The sequence below is a fragment of the Cervus elaphus genome, chromosome 13 (genome assembly GCF_910594005.1).
Source record: "Cervus elaphus chromosome 13, mCerEla1.1, whole genome shotgun sequence".
Lineage (NCBI taxonomy): Eukaryota > Metazoa > Chordata > Mammalia > Artiodactyla > Cervidae > Cervus > Cervus elaphus.
This window is the reverse complement of record NC_057827.1, coordinates 37,540,793-37,559,729: the sequence shown is the minus strand read 5'-3', so window position 1 is coordinate 37,559,729 and position 18,937 is coordinate 37,540,793. Positions and strand designations below refer to the sequence as shown.

Below are 18,937 nucleotides of genomic sequence, written 5' to 3'. Positions count from 1 at the left end.
CCCAGGCAGGAGGGAGCTCTCAGGAGAAGCTCCTGCTCCGAGCCTGGGCCCCAGGGTCTGGTTGATTCTTCATCTCTGCCCCAACATGTGGCCCGGTGCCAACCTCCCAAACAAACCTGCCTGCCCAGGCCTGTCCCCCAGCCCAAAGGATGTGCTTGGAACCTCACCTGCTTTTCAGCTTCTTCTGGCAAAGGAGGGTCCTGAGATATTCTTCAGAGTAGCTGCTCTGCAGCCCCTGTGGGGACAGAAGGACAAGAAGATGGGACCTGTCTTGAGCCATCCCTGGGGCCCTGGCTCAGGGTACCATGGTGGGCACCCTGTAGGTGCTCCATACAAACCTCTTGGCTGTGGTAGAGTAGAGAGAAAGGGCACCTTGTGGGGATAAGGGCCATGCCCCCCAAAGCTGCCCTCCCCTCCTCCTTAAATAAAAGACTAATCCGTCTCCTAGCTAAGAACTCCCAGTGCTGGCAAGTTTTTCCTAAGGGCTATTTCCAACCATCCCTGGCTTTACTCAGTCTCTTCACATCATTGCTTTCCCCCTGGCCCTCAGGCCTTTGCTAGCTGAGACGGGGGTTAAAGGGAGACTATGTCCCACGAGTTTATCCCTTGACCAGGACACAGGCTGGGCTGTTTTGGGTCAGATGCCCCAGGCCTCTCCTACTCCAGGGAGATCACAAGGGTGACCTGATTTGTCTAAGCCACATTCCAGGCCTTAAGCTGCCTGCCAAGTGGCAGAGGCCCACAGTAAGATGCGGTGAGCCCCTGGCCCCTGATCATTTGGAAAATATAGGCCAAGTCACCCATTGCCATGGGAACCCTGGGATCCAGGGCAGGTGTGGATCAGCTCAGAGAATGACTGTGTCCTTTGAGGATTAAAACTCTTTGACCAAGGGCCAAAGAGGATTTTATTTCTCCTAAGACTTCCCAAGAGGAAAGGCGTGAAATGGAAGGAGAGGCTGAGAAGATCCCCAGGAGAGGAGGGAAGGGCCTGAGCAAGGCAGAGACGTGCCTGGTGTATCCTGGGGAGCCGCTCCCCTCCTCTGAGCGTTTGGAGGGCAGTAGTGACAAGTACCGAGGACCCTACTGCTACCCTGTGAGCTCAAACCTGCAGTCAAGTGGGTCAGCGGGGGATCCAGAGCCACCCTGGAGATGCTGAGCCCACCTGCCTCTTCTCCCCTCCGTGGGGACCTCACTCCTTCTCTGGTTTCAGTCCCAGCCCCTCTGTTGCGCTCCAGGCCCAGAGTCCAGCTGCCCGCCAGACCCCTCGGCACCACACACGCACATCTGTACATCGTCCCCCGCACACCTGCTCTCATCCAGGGCTCTGCATGTCGCCAGGAACTGGCGCCACCACCCACCTGCTGTCTGTCCTGGATGCCACCCTTCAAGCTTTTCCTTCAACCTCCCCATCTGCAGAGCAACCAGCCTTTTGCATCTCTGTGGGGTAGTTTCCCTCCTCCCCCTCTCTCACCAGGCAACGACTCGACCCCTCCTCCACCCATGGTCTGGGGTTGCAATTCTCACACTGCACTGTAAATATATGTCTCTGTATCCATCGCCCCCAGCACACTGGGAGCCCTGGAAGTCCAACTCAGGTCACCTGGCTGAGTCCATAGCCCCAGCCCAGGACCTGCATAAGATAGGTGCTTGGAGAATGGTGAATATGATTGCCATATCTTGTAAGAATTCTCCCTTGCCATGACATATTCATCCACACACCCACCTACCCAAAACTTCAGAAATATTTGCTGAGTGTCTACCATGTCTACCATCTCCACCATGATGCTGGGAAAGTTTGAAGGCAGGAGAAGGAGGTGACAGAGGATGAGACAGTTGGATGGCATCACTGTGTCAATGGACATGAGTTTGAGCAAACTCTGGGAAATGGTGAAGGACAGGGAAGCCTGGCGAGCTGCAGCCCATGAGGTCACAGAGAGTCGGACATGACTGAACGACTGAATAGTAACTCATGTGCTAAGACCTGCCCAATGCTGCAAATCATGCAAGAATGAAACAGATGCAGCCCATTTCTGCACCTCACACTCTTTGCTAAGCCTGAAATGCCTTTCTTTTTCTCTCCCTACTCCAGATCTTCCCTGTCCTTCAGCCCCTGCAATGTCTACTTCCTCCAGGAAGCCCTCCAAGCATTACTTAGTTCTTCCAGCCCTCCCCTTTATCCAACGTTATCCAACCCAGTGTTGATTCATAATACAATTCTGCCCCGGGTGCTCCCTGAATCATGTCAGCATCTGCAGAGCTTCTATTAGGCACAAGGCCCTGGCCTGTCTCATTTCTCCAGCTAGATCCTCCATGTTCCAGAAATAGAGCTATGAGTTCCCTGTCTTCCAGCCCACTTCTCCTTTGTTGAGTCCCCACTCTGCAAACAGCCTGATGCTCTAGGCATCCTGGGTGCCAGCCAAGGGCCTGGCTTGGCCTTTGCTTGGGGAGGGAGGACTCACCAGTCCCTCAGCGACTCAGCAAATGTTTTCTGAGCACCTTTTATGTTCTAGGCCCTACATCAAGTATGACCACATGTAGGAGACCAAAAGACCTGGGCGAGTCCAAGGTATCTTGAGTGCCGAGTACAAGCCCACCCCAGCCCTGCGCCTTTACCTTGGAACCCGTGGCTGCCCCATGACTGAAGCTTCTCACCAGCTGCACTGGGTACCAAAGGCTCAGGAATCCGAGGCCCAGAAGGAGAGGCAGCGAGGCCAACAGGGAGTAGTACTTGTAGATCTGGAGGGACAGACAAACATCAAGACACATCTACCTTCTGCCTCCTTTTCCCAATCAAAGACTGAGATTCATTTCCCTTCCCAGCTCACAGGGGCCCCTGAAGGTGATCGAGGGTGTGTGGGAAGGCTTCTGGTTCTATCACTACCCTACAACCTAGGCCACTTGGCACCGACTCCTACTTCTCCTTCTCTGGCCCCACAGAGGTGCTTGCCCCTCCCCCAGGCCCCTAGACTCCCAGGGCCCTTTCAGAAGCCAAAGGGAGGATGTTTTGTGAGCCCCTCCTACCCACCCCAGGGGACTGCCATGGGACCTGAAACAGGAGACAGCCACCTTCTAAGTCCTGGTGCTTTGACACTGGCCTGTTTTTGTTTTTTTCCTATTACAGTTTGCAACCTGAGCAACTGCAAAGAACATGCCCTGCCTCCTGGAGCTGAGGGCCTCCTAGGGTTGAACATGGATTCATTTATTTATTAATTCTGTATGTTTTTACTGAGAGCTTAGTATGTGCCAGGTCCTGGCTGGTGAAAAAGACCAACCAAGTCCTTACTCTCACGGAAACCACCTGAGCTTCAACTCTACCCTGAGGGATCTGTGTTATCAGCTCCATTGATGGGAGCGGGGTAGGGTAGGTGGGGGAACCTGAGCCTCAGAAAGGTGATAAGGTGTTCTCAAAGAACCTGGCACCACCTGGCATCATTGCATGCATTTGCTTGTTTGACTGCGTGTTCCCTTCCAGAAAAGGCAGCTCTTGGGATGCCAGGGACTTCATTGGTCTTAGTCACAGTGCTACTCAGTGACTGGAAATGCCCCTGGTACAGAGAATATGCTCAAATATGTTTGTGGAATGAACTAAGGAAGGAAGGGATAAAGCTGGATTCAAACTTGGGTTGTCTGATTCTAGGCTACACCTACACCCTTTGGGCTCCAAACCAGGCAGCTTCACACCCCAACCAGGCCCAGTGAACCAGGTTCTGAGGTTCTGGACTTCTCTTTTTAGCCCTCTGAGACCATCCCCCAACTCAGCGCTTGCGTTCTGCAACTTTCTTCACTCTCTCTCCAGCCTGGCCAAGGAAAGTCTGGGCAATTAATAATGGGGAGATTTCAGGGTTCCTCTCCCTCCTTCTCTGCCCCTTCCCTCCCCTCCCCCTCCCAGACAGGAAGCTCCTGAGGGCAGGCCCAGCTGTCTCTCCCACAGAAGGGCCAAGCTTGGAACCAGCACATGGCTAAAGGCATGAATCCCGTGCCCAGTAGAAGGCAGCAGGGAAGCGTGTAGACAGGGACGAAAGGAGCCTCGCTGGCTGATGCAGCTGCCCCATACCGCGCTGTCCCAGGCCGTCCCGAGTCCGTGGTTACCTTGGGTGATTCGGGACACTCTGCCCTTTGCCAGACCTGGACCCCCAAATGAGCCCAGGACAGCACGCTGCCTAGCAGGTGGGCGGCTCCATGCCTGACGGTGGCACAGGCAGCCAGCGGATAGTAGAGGGCAGGATAATAGAGCAGAGCCAGTATCTTCCACAGCCCTGGAAGGCAAGACAGGCAGAGAGACACATGATGGAGGAGCAGAGGTGGGGCCTGGGTCCCGCCCATCCCCACTTCTCTCCTGTCTCTATCTTCCCAGCCCCTCGACTGGTTCAATAGGCAAGAGCCCTGCATTCAAGCCAGACTCTTGACTAGTATCAGCTCTGTGATCTTGGGCAAGTTACCTCTTGAAGTCTCAGCTTCCCCATCTGTAAAATGGAGTAACATAGCACGTTAGCAAAGATCAAAGGAGAAGGTATGTGTAGGGTGCCTAGCACCATGCCTGAGTTAGTACTAAATAAATTCAGCTACTATTTTATTACTGTTCCCATCTCTGACCCTCGGCCTCCACCACTGTAGAATGGAGCTGATATCTGCACTTTGCGGAGTCATTGTGAGGATCAGATGACCTGAGGCGGCCACGTTGGAGGGCGGTGGCTCCTCTGGATGGTGGCTGTGCTTTCTACCACCACTTCCTTAAGCCCAGATCAACTCTCCAGGACCCCTCCCTATTCCCCTCCCCTGCTCCTTCATGTTCACATGGGACTAGGCTGTCTGAGGTCTGGGGGACTCCGTCTGTGCCCCCTCACCCAGGGGGGTGGAGTTTGTATAGGAGCAGAGAGGGCAGCATTGACCCAAGGATGGAGCGACAAGATTTCAGACACTGGGGTGGGACAGTTGGTGAGGGTGATGGGACAGCGTCTTCTGGGCCATGGCACACAGCTGGGATCAGGAGCCCCAGTGCTCTGGATTCCCACCAGCCCCCTGCCATCCATCCAGCCCAGGGCCTTAGCCATGCTGGGTACCTCGGCCGGGTGGTGAGGTGAGGCTCAGGAAAGGCAGCGGGTCCTCGGTGGGGAGCAGCAGACACAGGGAGCTGAAGAGGACCATGAAGACGGCGGCAGGCACGGTCCGGGGCCTGTCCCCAGCCAGGAAATCCACAGGGCTGGTACAGAGCAGGGGCAGGACAAGAGGCCGTCACTCAGGCCCTGCATGCCCGTTACCACCCCGTGTTCCACACACTGGGGAGGTGGAATCCTTCCCCTTCCAAATGGGGAAACCGAGGCCCCTTCATGTATTCATTCCACAAATATCTGTGGAGTGCCTCCTACGGATCCAGACCTGGGCCCTATGGCAAGTGACTCAGGAACACGCCCCCCTCCCCACAACACACAGACGCAGAAGGAGCAAGCCTAAGCACTGCTCCCCCCTCCCACTCTGGAAGCTTCAGGAAACGGCCGCCTCCACACTAATCGGTCTGTCTGGGCTGGCAGACCTTCAGAGAGCTGGAGAGTCACAACATCCTTATGCAACGGCCGCCGCCCTGGCCTGGGAGTGGCCCCAGGGCAGAGGGCAGACAGCGGGCACGGCTATCCCAGGCATTGCCCCTCTGAGCTCAGAGCAAGCCTCTGAGACCCTCTGCTTCAGTGCTCCAGCTTGCCTCCATGCCCAAAGGGCTCCATCCTGCCTCGTTCACCCCTGGGCCCTCCCCTAGGCAGGGCAAGCTCTTTTTCCTGGCCAGCCAGTGCAGTAGAAACCCCCGGCTCTTTCCCGTCAAAACCAGCATGGCAGGCCCCACTCCGGTGTTCGGTGTGCAGTCTGAGTGCAAGGCTGTCTACACTGGGGCTCCACCTACCACCTCCCCAGATTCTGCAGTCTCTCCCACACACACCTGCCCAGTCCCAACTTCTCAGGGTCATCCCCATCCCAGGCTCTGGGGTTGCAAGGCTGAAGGAGGCAGGGAGAGAAATTTCAACCAGAGGAGCTGGCGGTCAGTCCCTTATAAAACTGTGTCATGTCTAGGAAATACCCTCAGGGAAGAGGGTGAAGATGGCGTGGAGTGATCATGGCCTGTCTAGACCATGGGTTGCCTGAGGGGGTGTGTCCTGGAGCTGGGCCCTCTTGGGCCCAATCTCCCTGGGGTCTGGAACAGGTGTGGGTGCCCCTGAGCGGGTCCCTCCCCTTCTCTCTGGGGGTCCCAAGCAAAGCTGGAGATCTCAGTGAAGGGGGGCGGGATGGGAGAACCTCCAGACTGAGAAAGTTCTGGGTGTCACAGAGGCCCAGGGACCTAACAACTCGCCACCCCTCCAGAGTGGCCCTGTCAGCTGGGCCCCCCAGAGAGGAGAGCCGAGGCCAAGGCACCAACCTGGGCAACCCGGGCCTGCCATGCCCACAGTGGGGCCAGAGCTGGCGGCGCCTCACCAGCATGGCCAGCAGCAGCAACACGAGGATCTGAAAGAATAACACAGAGGCGGGGCTAGGATGCCCAGGCCTTCCCCCAGGGGCTGAGTCAGAGCCCTCGGCCCTGGGAGGCCCCTAGCCCCCGTGCACACTCGGGCAGCATGCTGGGGACCAGCAAGGAGGTGACAGAAGTTTGAGAGGTTAGACTCCGTCTGCATCCCGGTGTGGGTGCCCGCCCGGGGAGAACTCCCAATACCACCCCCCAACCATGTTTAGGGTCCCAACGTCTCCCTTAACCACCCCAGCCTACATCCCCCTGGTAGTAGGCCAGTTTGGACTCACCGACAGCACGGCCAGGCAGGCGTGGTAGAGGCCGGGTGGCACGCTGGGCTGACAGGAGGGGACCAGCCTGCAGAGCAAGTGAAGGCTGGTCAGGCTGAGGTAGGGAAACCCCAGGTGTGCGGCCAGGCCTGGGGTTCCAGGCTCCCTAGGCTGGGTCTCTACCCACCACCTCCCTTGACCCCTCTGATCGCTCACACACAGTTCCACCTTCTCAGGGCTGTTCTGGGCCCCATGACCCTATGGGGTGCCGCTCCCATACCAAGGCTTAAGGTTATAGGGCTGAAGGAGACAGAGGGCTCCAGGGGAAGACATGGGAGAAACAGAATGGGTCAATTCAGCCTTTCTCTCCATCAAGGCTCGCTTCATTCCTCCCTCCTCCAGGAAGCCTCCCGGACTGCTCCAGGTGTCAAAGACCCCTTCTCCGAACTGCGGCTGAGCATACCACCTGGATCCAGCAATCAAGCACTTGGTTCTGTGATCTGCCTTTCATTCACTGGCATCTGAGTTTGGTCTGTCTGTGACTAGAATGATCTACCTTGGTCTTCCAGGATTTATGTCTCTACTTGTTTTACTTTTGCTAAGGGCTGAGTCATGTGTCAGAGAAAGGTATCAGGTGGAAGCCCTGAGCTCAGGATTGGACCTAAACCTAGAAAAGCAGATAGGACTGGGTTCCTGCGGGAGGGCTAGACCTCTGGGTTTGCCCAGCTGGAGCCTGGGAGTGCCAGAGGGAGGCCACCAGTGTGGATGGGACCACCAAGTTCTGGCGGACGAGGCATCGGAGGAAGCCCCTGCTGCAGCTGGGCCTGCCCTGCCCAGGGGTGGGGGCAGGGGGCTCACCCACCCTGATGGGCTCCGTCCCCTGTGTGGACAAGATGAGTCTCAAGGGTGGGCCTGAGGACTCTGCGCTAGAACAGCCCAGGCTTCCTGAGCTTGGAAATCCCAGAGAGTGAGGAGCAGGAAAGAACCCAGTCCCGTGGGCTTGTCCTTCAGGTGGCAGGGTACAGAATAACCTTTTTTGTGCAATTTCTTGGCTCAGGTAGCTCCAGCCTCTTTCCAAAGCAGAATAGTGCTCATGGTAGAGTAGAGTAGGCGTCACGGGGGATCAGGTTCCTTCTGTCTGCCCTCAGGCCTCACACGCCCCACTTACAACTCCGCGGCACCTTACAGGAGTATGTGGGGTCGGGTTTGGGTGAGACAGGGTTGCTTGCCAGCCCCAAGAGTCCAGAGCCCCCACTCCTGGCCATCTCTGGTGGCATCTCGTCACTTGACAAAGTCCTACTCAGTCCTGCCCCCCACCTCCAGGTCCAGCCAGAGCAGGGGCTCAGCAAACTGTCCCTGGGCAGCCTGACCCTTTCCCATTCATCCTAGACCAGGAGGCACCCTGGACCCCCTCCAGAGACCTGTCTGGGGGAATCACTGGCCCTTCTGTGCCACCTGGCACCCGCCTCCATCTACCCTTTATTTAGCTCCGTTTGACTGAATCTCATGAACCCTCAAATGTTTGCGGTCTGGGCAACAGAAACTTGGCCAAGCAAATGTTTGGCTGATGGTGCGTGGACCCATGTTTTGTGCTGTGGGGCAGGCAAGATGGCACAGACATGAAGAACAGCGTGGTAGGGAGGGTGGGAGCTTGATCCTCGAGGGAACACAAGCAGATGCTGGAGGATGAAGAGGGGGAGACATTTGGGCCAAGGCCTCAGAGTGGGTGGTATCTGAGTTTGGAAGATGGTTAGCATCTCTTCAGGCAAACAAGGGCCAAGGGAGCTCCATGTAGAGGAAAGAACAGGAGAAAGTGCAGTGACAGGCAGCAGCGAGTGGAACTGGGGCCACACAAGGTTTTCAGCTTGATCGGAGCCTGGCAGGCTGAGAGCCGGTGATAGCAGGCATGGGAGGCACTGAGGGTGTTTAAGCAGGACAGTGTTCTAGATTTTAGGAGATTTCTGTGGCTAGATTTGAATAAATACAACAGCACGGACTTCCCTGGTGGTTCAGTGGTTAGGAATCCACCTCCCAATGCAGGGGATGTGGGTTCAATCCCCGGTCAGGGAACTAAGATTCCACATGCTGTGGGGCAACTAAGCCTACACTCCACAACTGAGCCCAAGTGCTCTGGGGCCTGTGTGCAGCAACTAAGACCCAATGCAGCTAAATAAATAAACATTAAAAATTTAAAAATGCAACCTAGTACTTACTAAGCATTGAATAAGTGCCATGTACTGCTTGTTCCACATACTAACTCAGTTGTTACCTAAAAGGTGGATGCTATTAGTATCCTTGTGTAAACGAGGAAAACAAGGCTCAGAGAGGCTAGGTGTCTTGCCCAAATCACACAGCTAGTAAAGCACCAGAGCCAGGATTCACACTGAGGTAGTCTGACTCCAGCAGCCGCAAGTGAGCAGGATGTGAAAGATAAGGAGTATGTGGAAGCCATTAAGTTGAACCATATGAAACTGCCATTTCTTTACATCAGAGACAGTTGCACATCAGCATTTCCAAATGGCCCAGCGTAAACAGTCTCAGAGGTATTTAGGAGGAAGAACTGACATGACTTAATGTGGAGGAGCAGGAGGGAAGGGGCGTTTCTGGGATGGCTGTAGGGTCCTGGGCCTTATTCCAAGATGAAGAGTGAGGACCAGAGTCAAATGGAGTCCAAGGAAGCAGAGGCCTGGTACTGGGCATCAGAGGTGGTGACAGGCCCTCGGGGACAGAGGCCAGATTGCCATGTGGTAAGGACAGTGGGACAAAGGAGAAGCCAGAAAATTGTTTCAAAAGTTTGACTCTGAGCGAGAAGCTGCAGAGGGCCCCACCCAGAGCAGAGGGCAGAGCACAGCTCTGGGGGTGAGAGACAGGCTGACTGTCTGGGGCAGGGGTCTGCAGGCCTGGGTTCCAGGGGGGCCTGGAGCCCTGCTCCCTGGCCCTGTCCCCCTCCCACAGCAGAGTGACCTGCAAATCACCCTGGCGTTAGCCTCACTTAGTAGGAGGGCAGGCCATGGAGGAAGCCTCCCAGTTCCGCCTTCCAGGCAGCCCTTTGAAGTGGTGGGGAGGTGACTGACATCCTGGACAGCTGCCACAGATGTATTTGTGTCCCCAGGCTCTGGCTGGGGAGCTCAATATTGATGACGGGTGGATGACACGTGAGCACATGGCAAGTAGCACCTGGCCGGAGGAGCCTCTGGGGGGAGGAAGGAGCCAGCCTGGCTTCTATAGATCAATCCTATGTCCAGAGAAGACCCCAGCCAGTGCATCCCAACCCCATCAGACTCCCCCCCCCCCCCCCCCACCACTCCAGCCAGGCCCTGGTGCCAAGGGGACGCTTGAGTAAGTGTGACCAGGAGGTTGAGTCCATCCCAGACACTGTCACCAGTGCCCATGACCCCAACTCCAGCCCACTGAGGCACAGGGGGAACCCCTGTCCAGAGCTCCTCCAAGTTTTGGGGCACGACCTCACCAGGGTGTCTGACTCACACAGGAAGAAGTGAGTCCAAATTCACCTCCTTGGGATTCCCCTGGGATCCCAGCTTCCCACTCCCACCTCCAGCAGGAAGCTCGACTTGGTTGGGCCAAGTACATAGAGTCAAACAAAGCTCTTCATTCTCACCTGCAGTGGGAGAAGGGAACTACAAATGCGAGATGTCACCTACCGCAGAGGTAGTGCTGTTCATCACCCAGTCCCTGCCACGCTTCCAATTTTATTCTAAGGCCATGTCTAAATACTGGAGCCACGGAGCTGGTGGCGGGCACCTGGCCCCAGCCAATGCCTGGGCCCTGAGGTGGCTAAGGACACAGCTTCCAACAAAGGCCTTAACTTGGGTGGAAGTGTGTGTCCTCCTGGGGCTCCTGGGCCTCTCTCCATTCTTCTGCTTCTCTCAACTCACACACACACACACACACACACACACACACACACACACAGAGCAGGAACCTGGGGAGCCCTGGGCTTTCAGGCAAGGGAGGCGGGTACATTGTGCTGACAGCAGGACTGCTTCCCAGGTGGTCAGAACCCCAAGTCCTCCAAACAACACTCCTTCCCCCAGGCTGGGGTGGGGCCTCCCTGCCTGCCGGGTGACCCAGGCCTGGCCAGGCCGCAGCCCGGCCCCTGGGAAGGCACCAGAGCATTTTCCCTTCTCCAGTTTTGGTTGCTGATGGAGAACAGATGTGCACATATCTGGCTCGACGCCGCCCACCCCCCACCCCCGGCCCACCTCACCTTTCCAGTTCCCCAAACCCTCAGACAGAGCAGGGAGGTGGGGGATGGGGCTGAGGCCAGGAACAACAAGAGGAGAACTGGGCTCCGGGGCCCACGCAGGCCGGGCGTCCTTGGCAGCATGGGGGCACAGGGAGGCCCAGCTCCTCTGCCAGGGTGCCCAGACTAAACAAAGATAGAGGGATCTGGGCAGAGGCGGCCGTGGGCCGAGTCCTCAGGCCACACAGACTTGGGAGGAGGCCGCCTCCCTCCCCTGACCTGGCCCGAGCACTCCTGCTCAAGAGAACTGGGTCTCCTACCTTCACGGAGCCTCAGACCAGCCTGCGCCAACAGGGCAGCCTGTTCCCCCAGGCCTCCCCCTGACCCGGGCCTGCTCGGAGAAACTGACGCTCATTAACAGCACACCCAAGATGGTCACCACACAGACCAGTAACCCCTTGAAGGCAGGCCCGACTTCCCTCAGCCACTCACCCAGCACTCTCCGTCTTGGCTACAGGCCAGAGTCACCCAGCCCAGGTGGATCTGAGTTTGCAAGAGGGGCCCCCGGAGTCTGTTTTTGAAACACACCACAGGGAGTTCCCTGGTGGTCCAGTGGTTAGGACTCAGCGCTTTCATTGCCAGAGCCCGGATTCAATCCCTGGCCAGGGAACTAATATCCCACAAGCCATGTAGTATGGCATCACCATCCCCCCACAAAAACAGTCAAAAAATAAACACGCCACACAGGTGATAGTTAGGTGCCTAGCCTGGCCGAGGTCCCCCACCTCAAGTATCTTAACACCAGTGTGAGGGCTGTTCTCACAGAACAGGGGAGGAATTGAAACCCAGAGAGGCTGTGACTTGCCGAGGGTCCACATAGCAAACGAGCGACAGAGTCCCTCTTAGCAACCCTTGCTCAGGGTCTTCCCCACCTGCCCCCCAATATCAGTAACCTCTGCCACACCCCTCATGCTGGCCAAGAAGAGCCAGAGAGAGTCCAACTCACCCCTCGGGCTGGAGCTCCTGGCCACCCTGGGGCTCGTCGATGTACCAGCTGTCATAGGAATCCTCGTCGTCAGTGGCCCCGGAGGAGGTCTGGTTCCCTGCTGCCTGGGTGGACATCCTCCGACCCTTCTCCTCTGACCCAGAACAAGAGGGAAAAAGCCACTACAGATGTGAAAAGAGGCTTGGGGGGAGGAAAAAAAGAAGAAAGAAAGAAAACCCAAACAAAGAAACGTTTCTTTTTAATCCTAAAGGTTACTTTCTTGCTTTTAGCTCTCTGGGAAAAGCCCGTTTGGGAGTGAGGGCCGCAGGAGGAGGGAAGGGCTTCTCCGGTCCCCTCCTGTCCCTTCCCGCCCAGTCTCGTGAGGTCCTGTAGGAGGCTATTATCCCTCGGGATCCCTGGGCTCTTGCTAGAGCACCTGTCTGTCTCTCTGTGTGACTGGCCACGGGTAGGCTTTGCCTTAAAGCACCATTTTCAAGGAAGTTTTATCCAATCCAAGCTGCCCACAGAGACCTCCCCCCTTCCTTCCCCTCCTCCCAACCACCCAGATGGACCCACAGACACACACTCAAGGAAGGACCAGGGAGGAAGAAGCTGCGGAGATGAAAGGGTGGGCGGGCAGCGGGCGGGCTCAGCACACCCGGCTGGACTCTCCCAGCTGGGCTCCTGTCCCCTCCCGCTCTCAGGGGTCCAGCCCAATCCCCTCCTCTTTGTTCAGGTTCCCTGGAGACCATCCCCCAGCCGCAGCCTGCCCCTCACTGGCCCCTGTGGGCGCCAGTGATGGGAACATACCCGGGGTCCTCGCAAGCCCCCCTCCCAGAAGTGGAGGCCCGGCTCCACCAGCGGCCCGAACCTGGGAGGAGCATGATCTGGAGGCCGGCACCTGACTGCACCCACATACCTGCCTTCCGCGCCTGCCCCAAATCGCTCACACCTTTGCCCAACACATCTACTGGGCCCCTGCTTATAAGTCAGGCATTCCGGCAACCCAGGGAGACTGCTGGGGCTGGGCCAGGGGTGGAGGCAGGGGAGGGAGCCCGTCTGTTCCTTCTCCTGGAGGAACATGTGTCCCTCGCGGGTAAAACCTTTTTGTTTCTCCAACTTGATTTCACAAGGAGATAACTCACCCCCACAAGGCAGAAATTAGTCCTTTAAACTCAAAGCAGACCCACGGGTAGGCAAGAGCCCTGCCTGCCTCCTGTTCCTCCCGGAGTGTGGGATGTGGGTAAGGAAGGCAGGAGTGGGGGTTCCTCTCCCCTTCCTGGTTCCCAACCGTGGTGGGAGTACAGCAAGATACAGACGAGGCAGAGAGGGGTTCTCAGGACCCTACTCCTGGGTGGGAATCAGACCCGCTCCCTGAATTTTTGAGGGTCCCTGTCCTTTCAATACCCCACAGGTGCCTGGGCCCCCACTGCCTTACCCAGCTAAGGCATTCATTCAACAAGCACAGAAAAGGACATTTATCTACTTATTGTTTTAACACACATTCACTGAACACCTATGAAGTGCCAGAACTGTTTGGGGCCCTGTGACAGGAGAATCTACAGTTTAGGAGGACACAGAAGTTTAGGAGGAGGTGGTAAATAAGCTCGAATCTGAAAGTTACAAAGAGAACATAGATTGCCCTGACGTACACAAGAAACTGAATTTAATCTGAAAGGATGGGTTGGGTGGGCTGGAGGGAAGCGTGTTCCTGATAGAGGGAACAGTGATGCTCAGAAGGGTCAGAGCTTGAGATCCTAAAAGCTCTCCTTCCAAATTCTGTAGCCAGGCCCACCAAGCCTTCCAGAATTAGGACATGATTTTGCTCTGTTGGCCTTGGCTCCTCCCTCTCCTTCCCGATGGCCCCTCTTCCAGGAAGAGGGCTCTGGCCACCCCTCCCCTCCCCCACAGAGACGTCAGAATCTTGCTGACTCAGAGCTGAACCTGAACTTTGATGCAACGCAGGAGCCCACACTGCCCATCTGATTCCAGGCATTTGGGGGTGAATCCTGCCTCCCAGGCCCCGCTACGATCTCCTAAGGACTGAGCTGGGTCTCTGCTCCTCTGCCCTCCTTCCCCTGATGCACAGTACACTGGGGCCACACAGACTATCTAAACTGGGTTTGGCTCGCTGCCTGTTCTGGTGACCGTGACTCCTCCACGGGCCTGTCTCGAGCAGGCTGCTGTTTCCCCAGGCAGCTTTCCAGAGCGCTGTGCTCCAGCACCGAGCCCACCTTCCCTTCACTGTTCAGGAGTCTTAGACCCGAAGCTTGCATGCATGCCTGCTAGGTTGCTTCAGTAGTGTCCGACTCTTTGCGACCCTATGGACTGTCTATGGGATTCTCCCACTGTCTGCCCACTGTCTGCGGGATTCTCCAGGTAAGAATACCAGACTGGGTTGCCATGCCCTCCTCCAGCGGATCTTTTAGGGAACAACTAACTCTCTGATGTTAAATCCCCCTCCTGATTCCTCCAACAACTGGATTCCAGTCTGTGCTGGGGAGCTCACTTGCTCTACCAGGTAGAGAAGTTCGGAGCTGGATAAATGCCCATCAGAAACTGCCTCCTACCCTACAGGGAGCCTGAATCTGCCTTCCCAGTCTGGTTTGTTCATCCCCTCCTTCATTCAACAGCTCTAACTGCAGGCCAATTACGTGCCAGGCAAGGTTCTCCATGCTGAGAATAGAGCAGTGAGCAAGACAGAGAAAGTCCTGCACCCCAGGGACCCTCATGTGTAGTGGGGGCAGGGAGAGAGAACATGTGTCAGGTATGCTGAAAGGGAAAATAAAGTGAGAAAAGAGAGGAGAGACAGACAGACAGAAGCAGGCTATTTTCGGCAGGATGCTGAGGACAGGCCCAGGTGAGAAGGTGATGTTTGAGCAGACACCTGAACAAAGGTGGGCACCCAGATGGGCACTGAGGAAAGGCATTCACGCTGCCTGGAGGGGCCTCCATCAGCCTCAGGGGCTGTAGCCAGAACAGCAGGGAGGGGCCCAAGCTACAAGGTCCAGGCTTAGCCCCTTCCCCATAGCGCCCTTCCCTGACCCAAAGCCTGCTCTGTTTCCAAAGAGACCTCAAGTGGAGACCGTGCCTTCTCCCAGGGCTAGCCCGGTGCCCATGCAGAGAATGCGGAGACTACTTTCAGGAAGGCCCTAAGCAGAGGTAAGGAAATGATGAGCTTTGCCTCTCTCCCCAGGTCCGGGCACAGTGGAGAGAGGGGGCAGCCTTCTGCCCAGTTCCCCTATTCAGGGCCAGGCTGAAAATGGTAGGAAGCAGGTCCAGAAGAAAAGAGCTGGGTTTCTACATGGCAGGGAGAAGTGCCCTGGTTGGGCAGGCAACCTACCTGGATTTGAGCCCTGGGATGGGCTGTGTGACCGTGAGTGATTCCCTTGGCTTCTCTGAGTCTCAACCCTGCCTCTCTCCCAGGATGGGGCAGGTTATCCAGCCAGGAGATTCTTTGATTGTGGGCTCTCTCCTCTCTCCAAGGCCCCCGCTCCCTGCCCTCAATGACTTCATGGCCCAGGAATGTGGAGCCAGCACACCAAGCACTGGTTGTAGTAAGAAGGTCAAAGCCACAGAGAGCGGCTGCAATTGCCCAGGGTACCCCATTTTCTTCCACCCACCCACCCTCTTGGCCCCCGAGTGGAGTGGCTTCCACGCTGGTGGGGGCAGGGAAGCAGGCTGGGTTGAAGATCCATGGCTACCGGGTGGTTGCGGAGCTCAGGCTGGGAAGGGGACCCCACTTCTTGAGCCCAAAGCACCACCCCAGCTTAAAGGTAGGAGAACTCACATCTGTGAAATGGAAGGTTATCACTGAGGTGTTAGGAAGGATGCCACCCAGTCAGATTGCGAGCTGGTGAGAAGAGAAAGGTGGCAATGACATGCTGCTGAATTCTCCCAAAGGCCTGGAGGCAGAGGAGAGGGCAGGCCCTCTGGGGTTGGCTGTATAGGGGAACTCTATCCAGAAGAGTCGGAGACCGGCACCTGCCCTCAGGAGAGGGAGGGATGTTGAGTGGAGGTAGTTGGAAGACAGACAGTGAAATCCTGGAGAAGGGAGAAGAGGGGAGGAAGAATAAAGAGATGGTCTGAGCAGCCTTGGAGGCTTCCTGGAGGAGGGGGCCTGGAGCGAGGCCCAGAAGCCCAGAGGCTCAGACAGTAAAGTATCAGCCTGCAATGCAGGAGACCTGGGTTCAGCCCTGGGTCAGGAAGATGCCTTGGAGGGGGAAATGGCAACCCACTCCAGTATTCTTGCCTGGAGAATCCCATGGATGAAGCCTAGCAGGCTGCAGTCCATGGGGTCACAAAGAGTTGGATGTGACTGAGTGACTAACACTTGAGCAGTCTTGGAGGCTTCCTGGAGGAGGGTGCCTGGAGTGAGGCCTTGAGATCAGACAGGGTCAGCGATGGCAGCAAAGATGAGTTGTGTCATAGGAGAATTGAGAAGGGGAATTTGAGAGGCAAGGACAGTGCAGAGCAGTGTTCGGAGATGCCTGGCACACTCAGATGAGGCCAATGCCAATACCCAAGGAACAGCCCAGGCCAATAGGGCTCCCAACTGAATACAGATCTGGGGGTGTTCATGCTGAGAGGGGGTCACCAAAAGCTTCTGGGCTTGAGCAGACAAAAATCATCTGCCATCTGGGCTTGGCACTGAACTGCCCGGCCCTGCCCCTTGCGCTGGAGTTGGCCCATGCAGATCTCAGGACAGGGCTTCCTTCCTCTCCGTGTTTTTGTTCAAGTTGATTAAATCTGAGGAATTTTTGCGTCCAGGAACAGAGGCCCACGTGTGTGCCTTCAGCAGCCCATGGTTATCAAAATCCTTAAAAGGCAAAGTGCTAAGCTTAAAAGGAACTGACAGTGGGGTGGAAGGCATGAGGAAGAACCTCAGACACACCCCCAAGGACCTGCAGTTCCTCCAGAGCCCCCCACTCAGCATCTCAGCAATATCCCCAGAACTTTAGTAACACCACAAGAACTCCCAGAACCCAGTGTCAACCCTCTATGAGCCCCCAGAACGTCAGTAACACGCCAGAACATCTAAAACACCCGAGAACCCCAGCCACTTTCAGAGGACCCTCAAACTCTGGCAAATCAGGCATGGGTGGGGCAAGATGGTCAAAACCATGGTGGGTAGGTTCTAAAGGCCCAGAGACCCCTCACTGCTCACCACACTCCCATCCCAGCTTTTGCCTTGGAAGTCCAACTGCACCCCCAAAATTTCTGCAGCACCCAAACCTCAGTAACACCCCAGAGCCTCAGCAACACCCCAGTCTCCAGCAGCACAGCAGACAATGGCCAAGGAGTGCTTCAGTCCAGGGGTAGGGGGACGGCCCATGTCCCTGCCTGTGCAGCCCAGCCCCCTATGACCGTGTGGATAAGCAGCCAAGGCGGGTTCAACCCCATGTGGATCTATGAGCTCTGGGTCTGTCCCCATCTACACAGTGCCCTCACTCACACACACACACATACTGAACTGCCCCCGGCACACGCAAGTGCCTAATCCTGGCTCCAGACCTAGCCTGACCCCATTCAGTGGTTGGAAGGCAGGGTTACCGGCTGCTCAGCTCATGATGGGAAAGCGTGGATAGCTCTCGACTCCTACCTCCCTTGCCACATGGGAGCATCAGTAGCATCATCTGAAATGCCTTTCTTGGAATTCTCCTGCCCCCTCACCAATAGCATCACCACAGCATGAGGGGTTGGAGCCAGAGTCCTCTGGCCTGAGTGTGGACACTGGTGGGAAGGCAGGCAGCCAGTTCTTGCAGGCAAGCAGTTGTTCTTCCCCTCCCAGAGTGCTAGGCTAGAACTGGTTCAGAGGAGGGAAGGCAGGGAGGCAGATTTCAGCTCAAGACAAAGGTAGGTTTCTTAATCTCACAGAGTAGTGAGCCCACCACAAGAGGAGGCAATCAAGAATCGGCTAGTAACATCAAGATGCTGCAGAGGGCTCCCTGCCTTCAGAGGAGGACTGGTCAAAAGGCCATGAAGATTCCCCCAGCTTTAGAGGCCTGGATTCTCCCTTCCTAGCACATCCTCCCTAGGATGGTACCACCGCGGTCTGGTCTTGAAATATGGGCTTTGTGCTACGCTCCTTCCTCACTCAGGACACCGACTACTGGGCAGATCCCAAGTTCTCCTTCCTCGTTCCCTGCTGACTACAGGACAGGGCTCTCCATCAATCTCTTGCCCACTTGCAAACCCTATGTGCTCAGTCGCTTTAGTTGTGTCCGACTCTTTGTGATCCTATGGACTATAGCCCCCAGGCTTCTCCATCCACGAGATTCTCCAGGCATGAATACTAGAGTAGGTTGCCATGCCCTCCTCCAGGGATCCCAACCCAAGGATCAAACCTGCGTCTCTGGTGTCTCCTGCATTACAGGCAGATTCTTTATCCACTGAACTATCTGGGAAGCCAATGAAGACTGTATGCAGACACAACTGTTCTGATGTCCCCCTGCCTTTTGCAGCTTGCACTAGCTCCCCAAAGTACCCCAAGTCCAGCCATCTCCAGGCCTCCAACCTCATCCCCCAGAATTGCTTGACCTTACCATCCCTGCCATCTTCCCGCCCCAGGCCTTCACTTGTACTCTGCCCCCCCCGATACCTTTTCCTGGCTCCCCAACCTGTCGCAATCCTACCTGGCCCGCAGGCTTGGCTCCAGCCCCACTGCCACAGCGTTCTCCTGACCTCTGCCTTCAGTATCTCTTCCTTCTCCTTAGTGATCACCCTGGGGAGTCCTGTGCCTCCCGGCACTCTGCTCCCCACCACCTGGGACCTCCTCCTCCTCCTCTGAGCACCAGCCCCAGATCTGGCTGGGATCCCGGAGGGATGACGGGCTGTACTGCTGTCTCAGCACTTGGCCCCGAGCAGAGTCCCCAGCACCTGCTTTAAAAGGTGTTTGATCTCCTCCCTCTCTCCAGGAAAGGCAGTTCCCTCCTTCCTACCAGTTCTGGCCCTGCCCCTCCTCCCACCCCCCAGGCCTCCCCCATCCCCCA

The 18,937-nt window shown here is 56.4% G+C and overlaps 1 protein-coding gene and 1 long non-coding RNA gene across 5 annotated transcripts in view; one reads left to right on the top strand and one right to left on the bottom strand.

Annotated features, from left to right (window-relative positions):
* Window positions 1-18,937, bottom strand: part of STRA6 (signaling receptor and transporter of retinol STRA6) — a 42,928-nt gene that overhangs the window by 10,361 nt on the left and 13,630 nt on the right. The window contains exons 1-9 of one of the 4 annotated variants that reach the window (XM_043921836.1): window positions 18,581-18,713; window positions 11,967-12,099; window positions 6,778-6,844; window positions 6,401-6,486; window positions 5,061-5,200; window positions 4,440-4,463; window positions 4,090-4,256; window positions 2,614-2,736; window positions 168-235 (exon numbers count right to left, since the gene is read on the bottom strand). In XM_043921836.1, the coding sequence (XP_043777771.1) occupies window positions 168-235; window positions 2,614-2,736; window positions 4,090-4,256; window positions 4,440-4,463; window positions 5,061-5,200; window positions 6,401-6,486; window positions 6,778-6,844; window positions 11,967-12,082 (791 nt within the window). In that variant the 5' untranslated portion in view covers window positions 12,083-12,099; window positions 18,581-18,713. Of the gene's footprint in view, window positions 1-167; window positions 236-2,613; window positions 2,737-4,089; window positions 4,257-4,439; window positions 4,464-5,060; window positions 5,201-6,400; window positions 6,487-6,777; window positions 6,845-11,966; window positions 12,100-12,381; window positions 12,446-15,288; window positions 15,420-18,580; window positions 18,714-18,937 lie in introns of those variants that run through there. The other 3 variants (XM_043921834.1, XM_043921833.1, XM_043921835.1) reach the window with 3 other exon arrangements.
* LOC122706576 lies at window positions 13,909-18,724 on the top strand. Its single transcript, XR_006344414.1, has 3 exons — window positions 13,909-14,324; window positions 15,015-15,107; window positions 18,662-18,724. It is a non-coding gene; the product is annotated as an uncharacterized LOC122706576 (long non-coding RNA).